Below are 16,198 nucleotides of genomic sequence, written 5' to 3' on the forward strand. Positions count from 1 at the left end.
TGCCCATAGCAGTAAGGAGTCCGCTAGTGAAATGTCCTGGCACAGGTAGACAGCAGATGCATGCAATAAGGATTTTGATGCTTACATGCCATTATAAACTAAGGAGGGTTCCCTTTGGGCTCCAGAGCAAATAGGTCAAGTCTTTGCAAAGTTTGTTCATCAAAAAAGAGGAGTCATTGTTACTTTTCTTGCTCACCCAGCCATGAGTAGGTGCAAAAGAGATTTATCTGATTATGAAATATTTATTTATCTGTAGGAGAGTGCTAGACCTCTTTCAGCTCCTTGACCTACAGCTGTAACTCTGGTCTTTTCAGACTTGACCTTCAATCTTTTCACATTTCTTTCCAAAAATTCAAAGTATTCCCACATCACCACTACCTATTTGAAACAAATAACCATCAAATACAATGCCAATAAAAAATATTTACCCCATAGAACTGTTCAGATTTTATTTGACATTGTCAAAAAGAAAGACTCTTTAATATCAAAGTAAAACTGATCTCTGCAAAGTGGTCTAAATAATTACAAATAGTCAGTCATTTTCCAACCCGCTATATCCTAACACAGGGTCACAGGGGTCTGTTGGAGCCAATCCCAGCCAACAAAGAGCGCAAGGCAGGAACAAACCCCGGGCAGGGCACCAGCCCACCGTAGGGAAGTAGAAATGTTAGATATAAATACATCTTCAGTTTAAGCAAACAGAAATTAAAAGAGGGTGATGTGATTTAATTGTTTAAAATTAAGATGGTGAATTAGTACAGTGGATCCTTCCAGTTACTTTAAAAAAAATTATTCAACAAGAACTATAGACAAATTGAATAAATATCATGGTACACAGTAATGAGTTGAACGGGATCGATGAGTTTGTGCAGTCGAATGACCTGTTCTCATCAAAATTAACCTAATGTTTGTAGATAACAGTGTTTAATGAAAGGTTTTTTCTTCCCTTTTTGGTTATTTGCAATTATATCTTTTATCCTTCATGTAAACATTTCACAGTTTACACAGATTGTAATAACTATTATAGTAGAAAGTATTTTCTTTTCTGCTTTTAATTTATTTTTACTATTTTAGGAAGTTCAAACGGAGCTAATAAGGTTTTGCTAGTCTCTTGCTTTAATCATATATACCGTATTTTACAAGTGTTTTTTGTCACGTAGTTTCTTTGTCACGTAGTTGCTGTTTGCAGAGTATTGGCCAGTATTTGCCATTTAGCACCATTTTTTTGATAATTTCTATATTTACCTCAAATAATTTTACATCAAATTATGCTTTTCAGGACTGCTTCTGTCATTATTTCTTGGTGATGTAGAACAGCCTCAGTAAGAGGTCAGTTGTGACTCCATAATGACAACTTGCAGCACTTGAACACATTAGTAAGATTTCAAGACCATTTAATACTAATCATTCTGAATGTATATTGATACTTAAATGAAATTGCCAAGTTTAAAACATACTGTATATACAGTAAAGTCTTAGATACAATGTATATCTGTGAATGTGGACTTCTCAGAGTTTGTTGAACAGATGACCTCGTCACCTACAAAAAGTGGGGGAAGCATTTCTGACAGTGAGACCTATAAGTACAAAATAACTTATATAAGTATCAATACTAATTTGCATGTTTCAAGGAAAAAAGAAACCTGACTTTTATGTCCAGAATCACAGTCAAATATCAGAAACAATGAGGTTCATTGCAGCATCTTAAATACCTTCAGTACTCACCTGGCTAGTGAACTGAGAGGAGTGGATGGTGAAGATTGTCATTTTAGTGGAATGGGAATGGGCCTCTACCAGGGATTATTAGAGCACAATTTAGATGTCTGCCACCAATTAACATCTGTCCTGAAATCAACAGAAGGGGAAGATGAGTGACCAGGTAAAAGCCAAGTTCACATTACAGATGAAGAAACTGAAAGCAAGAAAATCTTAATCTTCTTGACCCTGGTAAACACAGGTTTGTGAAGAAAGATTTCCAAAGATAAAGAAAGATCTCACAATAACATCACCAATTAAGTTCATTTTGGCTAAAAAGAGGATATAAGTTTCTATCACCAATAGTTAACATTTGATTGTATATATGGAAACATTCTTTCTGCATTTTTGAATTTAAAGGTTACTTTAACACTGATTTTGGTATGTTCCATTACAAACAACATCCCATTCACTGGAAGTTGAGTATGCACAACTGGAATAACATGCACCTTAGCATACTATTGGTATTTGGCTAGCACACCACTGCATCCAAACAGATGACCCTCCATCCTTATCAGAACGAACATTTGTATTAACTTCTTGTGGACTATTCACACACATTTTCCTAGGTACCCATATGACCAAACAGTAATTGTGTTCATGATGGTAGAGCTTCAATAACAAAGAACCCCTAAGAAAATCATCTTGCTACAACCTGCAGTGGTGTAGATGTTATCATATGTATGGCCAGATATGTAGAATGAGAAGCCTGGTGTGACCAGCATGATCATGTATTACATCAGAAAAATTGTTGAGGATTCTATGCATCATTGCACTTACAGATCATCACTCCACCATTTGGGAGCTGATAGATAAGTTGGGCATAGAGGGAACAGCACAGTGCTCACAGTCAGTCTGAACATCCACTGTGGTCTTGGTAGCAACACCTAAGGTTTTGTATGACTTTTATATATGCTGTCCACTTACTGTCACATTTAAAAAATATTCAGTTTTTACCAGGAAGCGTCAATATGCTGGGATTTGAACTATTTTAGGCTGAAAGAAGTTTCTAGCAGTTAGATCAAGGTGTAAAATATGGGAGTCCTGGCATGTCCATGACTCCCAATTAATACATTGGACACATGAAAGTCTGAAAAATAATATATCCTCACACAGGTATTAGTGCTTGCCTTGGTCTTGATTCTGTTGAAGAATATGACAGCAGTTGCTAATATCTTGATGCCGACAGTTTGGCATAGCAGGGAAACAGTGTGAGATGAGCCATGTCTTCATCACAGTTTTGCATTTGTTCCTCTGAAGTCAGTTCCCCTGGCCTGCAACAACGTTAACTGAAGTAATTACTCTTGTTAGGTTCTTAAGAGAATTGCTTTTTAAGATTGTTCAATAAACAAGACCATTACTGGACTGAACCATTGTTCACTGTGTTTCACAGTCCTTCAGTCTTAGTGTTCAAAATGCTCAAAGATTAATGCAGAAAATATGTAATCGCCAGAATGTTTACTTTTATTTTAGCCTTCTTCTGTGTTCTGAACTTACAAAGTACTAGAGCTGCAGTGCTGGTGTGTGATAAGGTGATGCTGTAGTAAATTGGCTCACAGCATAAAATTACCTGAATATGCATGATGAAGTAGCGGTTTAATGTTACACACTCAATGTCTAAGTGTGTACATCTCTTGAAAAGTGTCTGTTCTGCATGATGCTAGGCAGAAGTTGAATGTGTGAAGGCGTTTTTTTGCAGATTGTTTATCTGTGTATGATGCAATTCATCTTCTTAAAGATATGCATATTCTAAGTAATAGCATTCTCCACAGCTAATTTATTGTGTATTCCATAGTACTAGAGTGAGATTTTAGTGAGCAGCCAACACTGGAGCACTGATGAGGTGCCCCAGTTGCCGTGGAGTATTTCACACAGTAGAGTAGACTACATAGTAAGCCCTTTAAATAAACTGAAAGTGCCACTTCTGCTTCCATGTGTCTTGGAAAAATCAAACCTACTGATCACCTTTACACCGCTTTGCTGTTTGCAAATGCTGCCATGCTTATTGCTTTTGCTTTTGAATGTTCTTCCATTCTGCTCTAGGTTTGTCTGATGTATCTTTTCTCCTCTGTTTTCAACAGTATTTAAAGTTGTCCCCTTGATTCTGTCTTTGTATTAAAGCGCAGTCAACCATTATCTGGTTCGCGTCCCTGCGTGCACACAACCCCTGCTCCCTTTTCCTACTACTATTCCTTCACACGTGTGGATCTCCAGTCGATTGCTCCTGCTACCTGGGTTCTCAGAAGAAGCGACACTGCCCCTGTAGTGCCATTGCTCCCCATGGGCCATTATGTCCAACCGCTTGCCTCCTTTGCAATCTTGATTAAGCCTGCCTTTTCTTATCCTTTCCATTCAATCTCTGGACTCTTTTCACTTTTTTCTTTTCTTCCTTGTCCTTTGTCTATACTCGATTGGGTGCATGATCCCCGGTGAGGAAACTGGCTGACCTGCACGCTTCTGCACATGAATGCATGACCAGCCAATTTCCCCATCAAACCCCCATGGCCACTTGGCTATGCTACCACGTGCACCTACAACTCAAATAAAACAAATTGCACTGTTTTTACCTAAAAACTTGCACACTGCCATGGACCCTTAATATGCATCCTCGCAGATAGCCATTTAATTTTAGAAAAGTTCTCATAAATTTGCTTGCCAGGAAAATCTAACACCAAAGGTATCTGTATAAAATAAAGGTTATTTTTAACTGAACATTACACCACCATACCACTTCACTTTGAATTTAAATCTTTCATATGAAAAATAGTATAATGTTAGTCTGCCTTTGTTAAATATTTAAAATGAAAACAGAACAAATGACCTACGTTGATGATTAAACACATTATGGAAGCATACAACTTAAGAAAGCACTTTACAAAAAATGTAAAAAAGAGTAAAAAATACCAAGCTAGAAGGCTACAGGAAATTGCCACTAGAAATCAAAATAACTTTTGCATGTTTGTAAAATACTGTGAAATGTGAAAAGATATGAAATTGAGAACAGAAAGAAACAGAAAAAAAATCATTTGTTAAAAAAATCATGAATGTATTATGAATATTTCAATAAGTCTCAGAAATATAAATGAAAAAAAAATACATGGATAAAGAACTGAAAACAGGAAATGACATGAATACACAGTTCTCCCTTTATGAAAGAAAAAATAAATGTGATGTCCCAAAAGGCAAAAAGAAATGTATTAATGTGCTTAAAATGTAAGTAAAGCATGTTTTGTCCACTAGTACTTTAATGACAAAATGTCCAGGCCTAATGAATTTTTATCATTGTGAACTTTGTTTATTAAAAATATGTGAGAGTGGTACAAAATGATGATGTATTAAAGTGTAAATTGTGACTTCAGCCAAAGAGTTGCTTTAGAGCAAGTAGAAAAGCTCTGCTTCTCATGTAGTCACCGCAGTAATAGACAGGGTGAGAGGTGCTTGGAAGACATTAGAGGTGACATCCCTATTCTGATTTCTAAAGAAGTGTTTCTGGCATTGAATGGTAAACTATATGAAAGTTGTGTAAGAAAATGTATCTCTCTATTATAATAAAAAAAATCCTAGGACGAGATGAGACTTTTTAGCCTGGGACGAGACGTGACTTTTCCAGAGAGATATTTTCACATCCTGCGAGACGAGACTTTGTGCCAAGAGATTTAACCACGCCCGTGGTCGGAAATAAAAAACAAAGAGTAGCTGACAATGTCGTAAAGAATTCAAAAACGTTGGCACGATACAGATGCAGAGCAGGTTAGAGATAATGAAAGTATTAAAATTCAAAAGTCTCAAAAAAATGATAGTAAAGATCGCATTAGCACAAACAAATGGAAATTATTACTTGGTGAAATAACGGAACATTGAAAAGAGATCGAATATATTGTTTGGATTTAGACTTTAAGTCGGAGATTTGTAGATCATCAAGTTTGTGTTGCCATCAGGGAAAAGTAGTGTTTTTTCCCAATGAAGAGGCGTATCTGCGAGAATTAAAAGATGACCATGAACCAAAGCTATAGAGAACTGAGATGAGAATAGTCAGATGGATGTGTGGAGTATCACAGAATGAGAGGAACATAATGCTGAGTTAAGAGAGAAACTTGTTGTGGAGATGATACATGTTGTGCCAAGGAGAAACAGATTAAGTTGTTTGGGGCACATGGAGTGAAAGACAGAGGATGATTGGGTTGAGAGGTGCACCGAGATGGAGGTGGAATGGATGAGGTCCAGAGGGAGACTGAAGATATGGTTAGAGTAGGTGACTGATGATATACAAATTATAGGTCTCAATTCAGAGAGTTTGCTGTAAAGATTTTGGGGGGGCAATAGGCTAATCTGGATAAATTTAGAAAATGGCCATTAAACTGAAGATGATGGTCCTAAAGAAATGAAAGATGCTATGTGTATACATTTACTGTAGCAGTGGACAAAGCAAAACATACAAAATACAGTAGTTTAGCCAGGTTTAGACTGGTTTACTTATTAAACATTAATCTAGACCAATTGTTCTCAACCTGATGTGCCTGTACCACTGGTGGCATGTGAGATTCTGCCAGGTGATACATGGGGGTAACACAAAAAAAAGAGAAAAAAGTGACCCTTAAAAGGACTGTTAGTTAGACTGTGCAGTGACCAGAATCTGAAACACATGCTCCTCTCAAATCCACAACTCCATCTCATCATGCTGCTGTTATGCAACTTCAGCTCCATGTGGTGAAATGTGTTAGGGATCCGTGGTGGTACAGAGTTTTTAGTATAAAAAAAAAGTGTGTTTAAACTTGGTGGGGGTGGGTGTGTGCCGTTGCAAAGCTGTGGAGCTGTGGGGTGTTCAGTGAGAAAACAAGGTGATTGTTTGTTAACGGGCAGGGGAAATGGGTTGAGCTCTTCCACATTGACACTCTGTGACCATTAAGCAAAGTGTCTGCATCCACAACCTGAATAAGAGAAAGGAAAGGGAGATAAGAAGAAATGAACAGAAAGAGAAAGAAGCAGGAGGAAATCAAGAGAGGGACGGTTGTTTGGAAGCAGAGTGAATTGGGAGTATAAGTCAATATAATGGATAGAAGGGAGTGGAGTGAGATTGACAGTGCTCCAGTGACTGTTGCTCTCCTACTGAGCATTCAGGGAGCAGGAGTAGCTGAAGGGCTTTAGGGATCATCCTGCAGACGCCTAGGATGGTTGCAGGACGATGAAGCTGGGCTTTTGGCATCCCAGCAGTAATTAGCTGAGATGGCTGGGATGAAAGCTGATTTAATGGTTGACCGAACTTGCTGGTGTCTCAGCCCTGCTACACAGACCAGATGGGTAAGTGGCATGAAGACAGGAAAAAGAAAGACACTGAGGCCTAAGGAACAGTGAAGAAGCAAATCTCAATTTTGGTTTTATACTTGATTTTAACTCTTTCTTGATTATTATTATTATTAGTTATCCCACGTAAAAGTCCTTGTTTTTATGTAATTATTTATTGAAGATCTTTAAACTGCACTACACTTATTTGGAAATTGTATGAATAAACATCACTAAGCACTTTTTCTGTAACAGCCTTGTTGTTCTATGTTGTCATTGTACTAGTCTGTCCCGGTCATGGCTATCAATGCCCTGGGAAACGGGTGATGCTGAGGCTATGGGCACCCTGGGCATCACACCCGTCTCATCTTTTATGTCCACCACCTGTGCCAATTCAAAGTCTGCAGCTGCTCACACAGGGCCCGAGGTAACAGATTCCTCTACTTTCCCAACTGCTTGAGGCAATCCATGCCAGCATTGAGCCCCGGCTCCCATTCCATGCTCTCCTCAAGCAATCAGAACAATTTCTCTTTCGCTTTCTTTCTCCCTCCCTCTCCCTCGGGTCTGGTCCACTAATGCTGCAATATGTTTAGCTTTGGTAAGCTTGTTTGGTCTACAGCTATTTTTAGAACAGTTTTAGACTAATGCAAAAGAATATACTGTAAAATGAGGAACAGAGATAACAATTAAAAATTATTAATAACACATTTAACAGATCTAACATTTCATTTTAATGTTTATAAATATTATTATTGAGTGGGAAGTTATTGTTGCAGAAAGGTCCACTAATATTTGATTACTTGTGTCCTTCGTTAAACAATGAATACACAAAAGTTTAAAGACAGAAGAAAGTTATCAAAATTGCAGTTTGAACTAGAGACCCTCTGTGCCATGAAGTGGGCTCTGGTTTTACAATGACTTTTATACATTTGTGAGTTATTGCAATCTCTTTTGGTCTGAAATTGTATGTAATTTGTAAGTTATTTTTCTCCTCCTTTTGATCTGAATTTACATGTATCCATATAGTTTTTGTAAATTAAAATTATGCTTTTTAATTTTTATACCATATCAAAACTCACTAACGTTTTTACATTAAAACATATTTATTTAAAAAAATCATTTGGCATACATAAGAAAACTAAAAGACATGGAAGTGAAGAAATATCACATTTAGCATTGCCTAGTAAGAATTTAGCATTTAATAAAGATATTTTGGTATTTTGAAGCATTTCAATTCTTGGAGGTGGTACATTATGAAAAATAGTGAGAAACCCCAATGTAGACATTAGAGTAGAGTGGCATCAGTATGAACTTAGAAAATCAACTTGAGATCTGATGAATAAGCAAGGAAAAGTACAAATAAGGTGCGACTCTTTCACATGAAATGAGATTTTCAGTGGACTCAGAAATATGTTGTAGGACCATTACTCTTTAGATATAATGAACATAACTGTTGACATCTGCAGTAGCATTGACATTGGTGGAATTAAAAATACAAAAAAGCAGGAAAACTCTCCAAAATACCTGTGTAAACACTTGGAAACATCAGTTTAACATTGGCAGGTTTACTTGAGGGGTATTGATTCATGCTTTTGGGATTGACTGTAGCTTCCACTCTGAACTGGGTAAACAGGATTGATCTTGGAATTTATGGATATGCTGTATTAGTAGTAGTATTTAGTGCCATATACAGAGTAACTTAAACTGAACTGAATGCGCCATCCACATTATCTATATTAAAACACATTACTTACGTCCACTCAAATGCCCTTAAACAGTTCACATTAAGTTGATGTTTATGGTTTATTTGCAGTGTACTTGTAATTTAAATTTTTTAATCTCCTACAGTTGATGCATAATTAATCAAATGTGTACAATAAATCTGCATGTTTATGTTTGTCATGACAGGTCAGCAGTAAATGAGATGATTTATGTCTAGAAGACATGCTTCTCCATTTTTGAAAATCTTGTTAAACAGAAGTTAAATCTTAGGTGATGATATCTTCAGCTGTGTTTATAAATGTAATAGTCACACTACTCTCTAGCCTTTCTTTATTATAATCTTTAAGAAGTAATTAATCTACTAATTCTACTGTAAAATAACGCCAATATTGAGTCTCTTCCTACAAGGACAGTAGAAAGCTTCCTAACTTTATAAGAAAAAGATCAGGTTGTGCATGCACCTCAAGCTAATTTTTTGCCTAGGCAATCCACGAGTTGTGGATAGGTAAGGGCCACTCTTGTGCTTCCGGGCCATCTTCCATTGAATGAAGGGTCTTATTTTCTATAATAATTCAGTCCTTCCATATTCAATGTTATTCACTGGTCAACAACTATTTGCTGCTTGATAATATATGAAAGAAATTTGCCCGGGACTGTTTTGATCCAGGATTTTTGCTAACTGGTGTTTGTTATTAAATCAGTCTTCATGAAAGTTAAAAAAATCTAATTAAAAATTGTGCACATTCACAGAGTACCAGGCAATGTCTATAAATATGGTCTGTAAGTTTGAGTAAGATGAAGTAATCAGTTGCGTGTTATTTCATAACATGGAACACCCAGCTTTGTGGCAACATTTCTTAACATGTAGCTCCACATTCACATAGTGTGGCCAAATCCCCCCAGAACTCAATATATTTAAGGTTTTCTGAGGTTTCCTGCAGTCTTTTTTGTACATACCATAGCACGGCCTAGACTTTTTTTTTGCTTTTTATTTGTTGCCATCTTCTCAGTCAAGCTTCATCCAGTTTGGAAATACAGAAATTTAGTAAATCAAATGTTAAATACGGCCACTTTTTTGCACGTTTCTTATGTAGTGAAAATCCTTAATTTTTTCAAACTGTGTTATAAGCTGTAATGTTTTTAGTTTTATAAAAATATTAATACAATGGCACTAAATGAGTTCCATAAACATATACCTGATTCAGAGGTTGGCAACAAAAATACTGTAAAATTTCATGAGGATCAATTATCCTCCAGCAGGCAACATAAAATCAAAATTTTTGTCTGTGCCATAACTTCTAGCATAAAGTGTTAGAATTGAAGATTCAGATCTACCTACTGACCAAATTTGGTGGTCTAGATTCCCACCATTAAAAAAAATTATAGTAATTAATGTATTGTCACATTTTCAATATATTACTTGTATCAGAATTTTCATGCTAAGTGCTTGAGAGCTTCCACATGAGTGGCTGCATATAAAATAAAAATATATTTTACGCAGGAACAAAAGGGGCCAACTAATGTTGGAGGTATAGTTAAATGTACACGTAATCAATCAAGCATTATCTAGTGTTTGGTTTGTAACACTGCAGGTCTTTCTTGCTGAGCTGAAATCCACGAGCCAGTTTTTTGCTGTGAAAGCCTTGAAGAAAGATGTGGTGCTGATGGATGATGATGTTGAATGTACGATGGTAGAAAAGAGGGTGCTGTCTCTTGCGTGGGAGCATCCGTTTCTTACCCATTTGTATTGTACATTTCAGACTAAGGTAGGTGCTTCAGTAAAAATCTAATTATTACTTGTTTATGTAAAACCTTTTCAATAGAAAGTTGTTTGAAAATTTTTTATAGTTGACAGAGAGTAAACTTGCGCCATGTACTGTACTGTACGTTGATTTGATATGTTCATATTCATTCTGTATTCATAGACTCCACATGTATGTGTTAAAAGGTAATTTTATAATACCTCCATTAATGAACTTTGGCTGCTATGAAGAGCCGTAAAGTTAAAAGGAACAGCATGCCAGAACTGTGTGTTCAAATGTGAGACTCCAACATAACTAATACGGCCATTAGCATGCTCTTTGTGATAAAGGATAAATCAAAAAGTATACAAAGGGCATTTGTTAAAATTAATATAACTACTTTATGTAAAACTCATGGGTGCATAATGTTTGAAAAGTTTTCTTGTGTTTCCACAAACGCAACACATTAGCACTGCTTTCTTCAAAACAACTGTCTCTTTTTAATTAAAGAGTCCAAACAATGTGTGCAGAGATTTAATGGTTTGCAGCGCTTGTAGTATTTATACAATGTCTAACAGTTGCTACCCAAGTTACAAAATCTACTTGAGCAGCATTCATGTGAACAGCTGATATAAATGGGTCTGGCATCCTGATCATTCTCTGTCAGTCACATGTGGTCAGCTATTTCTAAATATATCTGTCCACACTTTGGTGCAAGAAGGCATAGTCATGATATGTTGGTAATGATCTTCTATAAATTGTATACCTTTAGCCTCCAAAATCGAATCACTGCTCTTCTTTGATAATTGTGCCAAAGTGGCCTTGTTGACCCCACCACTGAAGATAAACGTCTATGTGAACGAACAAGGAAAAATGTGGTTCAGTTGTGATGAAGCGTGTACCTTTATAGTTGTGTGTAAATTGTTGCATCACTATTGGCATGTTGTTCATCCTGTCACAAAATTGCTTCCTACACTCTATTTGTGCTGTTTTGCTTTAATAGCTTCTGACTGCAAAAGAGTTTGTTGAATCAAAAATCACATATTGTTATCAAAGGAAATTGAATCCAGACAGGTTTGCGTCACTAGTTCTTTTTAGGACTACCAGAAATTCAGTCAATCAACCCCGGAGAGATTTTAGAAATTTCTGCAAAAGAAAATACAAATGCCACAGAATGGATTGTCATAGTGAAAATATGCATTAAATGCTTACCTTTTGTGAATAGACGTTGTATTACAGAAGGGTATTGCTGGGGTACTGAAACAAACACAGGATCAAAACACACAAACAAAATCTGCAAATGAGCCAATCACAACAAAACATTCCAACACTTTTGACCCAACTTGTACAGTGAGCATCACCTTCTGTGGTTTGAGAACAATTTCATTTTTGTTTCTTGCTTGTTTGTTGATACTCTTCAGTGTAATAAGCACAAGGTTTACTGCAAGATTATTCAGTGTAGTTTAATCTTCTTGTTGAAGCAGTTATTTTTAACATGTCACATCTTGCCGAAAAATAAGGAAACATGACATCAGGGAAATTATATTTTTTAGGAAAGTACTTTAAAATAGTGTAGATTACCTCAGTCCTGTACAATACTGACATTTCTGTTAATATATGGGAATCATTTATTCATGAAGCTAACACTATGAAACAAATTTTGTTCTTTAATTATTAGAGAAATTAAATTCTGAACATAGTATCAGCCATATTTCAGTATAAACAGAAAAATGAATTAAAAGGAAACAAAGACATGAAAAAACTGTTATACTTTTAAAACAGAGTGACATCTTTATCTTTTAAAAAGCTTGCAAAGTTAATACAGTAGCAAATATTTGGTCTGCCTTATTTACTAAAACGTTACTAAAAAATTATTGCAGTTTTCTGCTTAATAAATATTTAACATCCTGCTCTTTTTCTGTTGTTGTTTGTCTTTAGTGCAGCCTTCATTTATTTGAAATGCTGTTTTTCCTTTTCTACATATTTACTTGTCATACATATTAGGAGTGAAATGTTTAGTTATGTCTTTGTGTTATTGTTTCTTTATACTTTCACAGAGTTATAAAGAAAAGAAAACGGAAAATAAAGTCAGTACGTTAAGTATTAATTTATTTTTGCATTACTTTCTTTTATAGGAAAACCTATTTTTTGTGATGGAATATTTGAATGGTGGTGATCTCATGTTCCACATTCAGAGCTGCAGCAAATTTGATCAACCCAGAGCTACGTAAGGCACTCAAATTATGTGTGTTTTTAACGTATGACTTTATCTTTCTTGGAAATGGTAGAATTGACCTTATGTAACTGAAATAAATAAATGTTACGCATTTTAAACGTTCATGCTAAAACAGCATGAAGCATGACACTGTCTATACTGATTCTTTATTCTTTTGGTCCACAATATTTTTATTTGCAATGTACTCTCTTCTCTTAAATCTTTTGAGTTTATGAGGCATAAAAGTAAAACAGTTAACAACTAAAATTAAATTTAACAAAGCAGTTGATAAATACAGCAGCCCTTCTTCAACCCATAGCTGACAATGAAACAAGGAGAATCTAAACAATAATTGGCTATTCACACCAGGTTTAGTTTTTAAACAGGTACAAAAGCTATATCTGAAAAAAGAAAAACATATTGAAATTCCTTGGGAGGGCAAAGAACTTAACATACAGTCTATGGCCAAACGTTTGTGAACCACCATCACACCAATATAAGCTTGATGGACATCCCATTCCCAAACCATGGGCTTTAATATGGAGTAAATGTGGCTGTAAAAAACAGTCCAAATCATTACCCCTTATCCACCAAAGTTTATAGTAGACAGGTAGCGATCTCCTGACATCCACCAAACCCAGATCCATCATTCACACTGCCTGATAATGGAGTGTAGTTCATCACTCCAGATAACATGTTTCCACTGCTCCAGAGTCCAATAGCAGAGTGCTTTACACCTCTACAGCTAACTCAAGGCATTGCACATAGTGATCTTAGGCTTGTGTGCAACTGCTTTGATATGGAAACTTATTCCATGAAACTCCTGACACACAGTTCTTGTGCTGATGTTGCTTCCAGAGGCAGTTTGCAACTCAGTTGTGAGTGATGCAACAGAGAATAGGCCATTTTTACACGTTATGTACTTAAGCACTTAGCTGGCCTGCTCTGTGAGTTTCTGTGGTCTGCCACTTCATGGCTGAGCTGTTGTTGCGTCTAAATGCTTCCATTTTTTACTAACAGCACGTATGGTTGACTGGGGCAGATCTAGAAGAACAGAAATTTCACATACTGACTTGTGTCAAAGGTGGCATCCTGTGACAAGGTCACTATAAAGTTACTGAGCTCTTGAGTATGACATTGTTTGTCAGTGGAGATTGCGTGGCTATGTTCTTGATTTTTTGCACTTGTTAGTGATGGGTGTAGCAAACACCTGAACTCAGTCATTTGGATGGTTGTCCATATACTTTTAGCTATGCATTGTAGCTGTCTTCCAGTATTTTGCACTACAAATTAAAACTCCCTTTACGGTATATTTGAATTACTTTGGGCATAGTTGCCCATGAATTTTCTTGAATTTGTCTGTTTGGCTTTTCCAGATTTAGATTTTTGACATTTCTTCTTATTTTTCAGTGCAGACCTCAAGTCTGCCAAGTAGATACAAAGCTCCGGCACACAGTAACTTCCTGCTCATAGCACAGGTTTTCAGTTGGATTTAAGTCTGGGCTCTTGGCAGGGCCATTTTACATTTTTTTACCTTCTTTGTTTAAGCCAATCTTTTGTAGTTTTTGATCTGTGTTTTGGGTCATTGTCCTGATAGAAAATGAATCTCTGCCTGGCTGAAATTGGTTCTCCTCTGGGATTTGCCACCTATATTTGGCTTTGTCCATCTTCATGACAGCAGGGTTGATCTGATCTGTTGTTTTAGTTATAAAATCTCTTGAACTCAGTGATATTATTGTGTGATCATACAACTTAGCATAGGTGTTAACACATTTAGTGTGATCTTTAAAAAAAAAATAGAATATGTGATTAGTAGTCCATGGTGCAGTGCAGGTTTTAAAATAAATAATGACGCCCTGAGAGCATGTAGGCTGAGGACAGGTGCGGGTGTGCGCATGATGGCACTGCTCTGGGGTTGACTGCAGTGCTTGGCTGATCATGCAAATGTGAGCGGACAAGTCAGGTGGCTCATTCACACCTCAGAGTGGGTGGAGACTGACTTCTGCACCTGATCAGGCCGCATAATGGACCCTGCATGACAGAGGGAAGGGGGGAGAGAACAAAAGAGAGAAGGAACAAGAACAGAGTGGAATGTTGGGTGAAAGGAAAGAAGAACAGAGAAAGAAAGGGAGAATGAGAGGCAGGATCAGGACAGCCTATGCAGAGAGGAATGGAGGCAGGTGGTCTGCGGTGAGCTTTAGTGATAGGAGCCTGGGACTGAAGAAGGGGCGCTCCTATTGAGCGATGCTTGGGAGTAGGAATGGCCCATTATGTGGTGATTCCCACAGACTCCTTAAGAACGGGCGGTGGGAGACGTGTGCGGCACGGCACAGTGCCCCATGGATGCTGAAGGCCTGGCAATGGGGACCTGAGTCAGGAACTTTGGGTTGACTGCACCTTTCAGTTGAGTGTCTCAAAGAGGAGATGTTGGTTTAAGAAGGGAGCATTGGGGCTCATTTTTATATGGAAGTACAGTCTCTGGATTTTAATCTCATGTTACTGGGTTTATATATTTGGATTTTTAACCTTCATTTTCACCTTGGTTTTATTGGATTATTTATTTATTGACTATTTAGTTTAGATCATTTGTTGCACTGCACTTTTATGGAATATTGCTTGTTCTTTTGGTTTTAATAAAAGCACTGAGCACTTTTAGCACCAAGCCTTTGCTACATGTACTGTATATGTCCTCATTTGCCAAGCTCATCTCGGTTCAAGACTATCTATGGTTGTGACGAGAGAGTGGAGCTGCACAGAATATAACTCTTTTCCAGTTTGGGTTGATGGAACTGTGTCTATGTAGGTTCTTTTCTGGAACTCCAGATTTCTGCCACATCCCACAAACATACAGATCAGGTTAGTTTGTGTTCAGTTGTCCCAGCAGGATGAGTGTGGGTATGTTCTTAAGTATGCCCAGTGATAAGCTGGCATCCTGTCCAAAGCTGATCAACACATTCCTAGGATTGGTCCCTATAGTCTTGCATTTGAATAAACAAGTTTAGAAAATAGATGAATAGAAAAAGTAGGTTTCGGTGCATAGCGTCAAACCCCGTATTGTAAAGGTGAGATTAAATTCCATACTTCTTAATTGTGTTCATCAACTACTAATAAACAATCCTTTTGCTAAATAGCATTTTCTTCTTTAAGAAGGACTTCATGTAACCAGTGATGTTCCATGCTTCACAGGTTTGACATACTCCTGCCCTGGCTCATTTTATCTCTTGTATAATAAATGATGCATTCTATTTATACCTCCACAAAATGCTGATAAGTCATATGGCAGTAGTGTAAGGTCCATGTTGATTGTGTATTCAGGCTTGTCAATATTATGTACTGCACTTGATTTAATAACAGCATTAGCAAGGTTCAATAAACCAAATTAATTTACCTAGGTTTGCAGATGGATTAAGACCAGACCTTGGTTTTATTGAACAATCCCACCTTTTTCAGTCTATCATGAACAAGCCCTGGGCCTTCCATGATT

General features: G+C 36.9%; 1 protein-coding gene across 1 annotated transcript in view; it reads left to right on the forward strand.

The window, feature by feature from the left end:
* Nucleotides 1-16,198, forward strand: part of prkcq (protein kinase C, theta) — a 144,995-nt gene that overhangs the window by 110,140 nt on the left and 18,657 nt on the right. Inside the window, 2 exon segments of the mRNA XM_028814114.2 lie at nucleotides 10,350-10,523; nucleotides 12,635-12,726. Coding sequence (XP_028669947.1) covers nucleotides 10,350-10,523; nucleotides 12,635-12,726 — 266 coding nt within the window.

The sequence above is a fragment of the Erpetoichthys calabaricus genome, chromosome 1 (genome assembly GCF_900747795.2).
Source record: "Erpetoichthys calabaricus chromosome 1, fErpCal1.3, whole genome shotgun sequence".
Taxonomy (NCBI): Eukaryota; Metazoa; Chordata; class Cladistia; order Polypteriformes; family Polypteridae; genus Erpetoichthys; species Erpetoichthys calabaricus.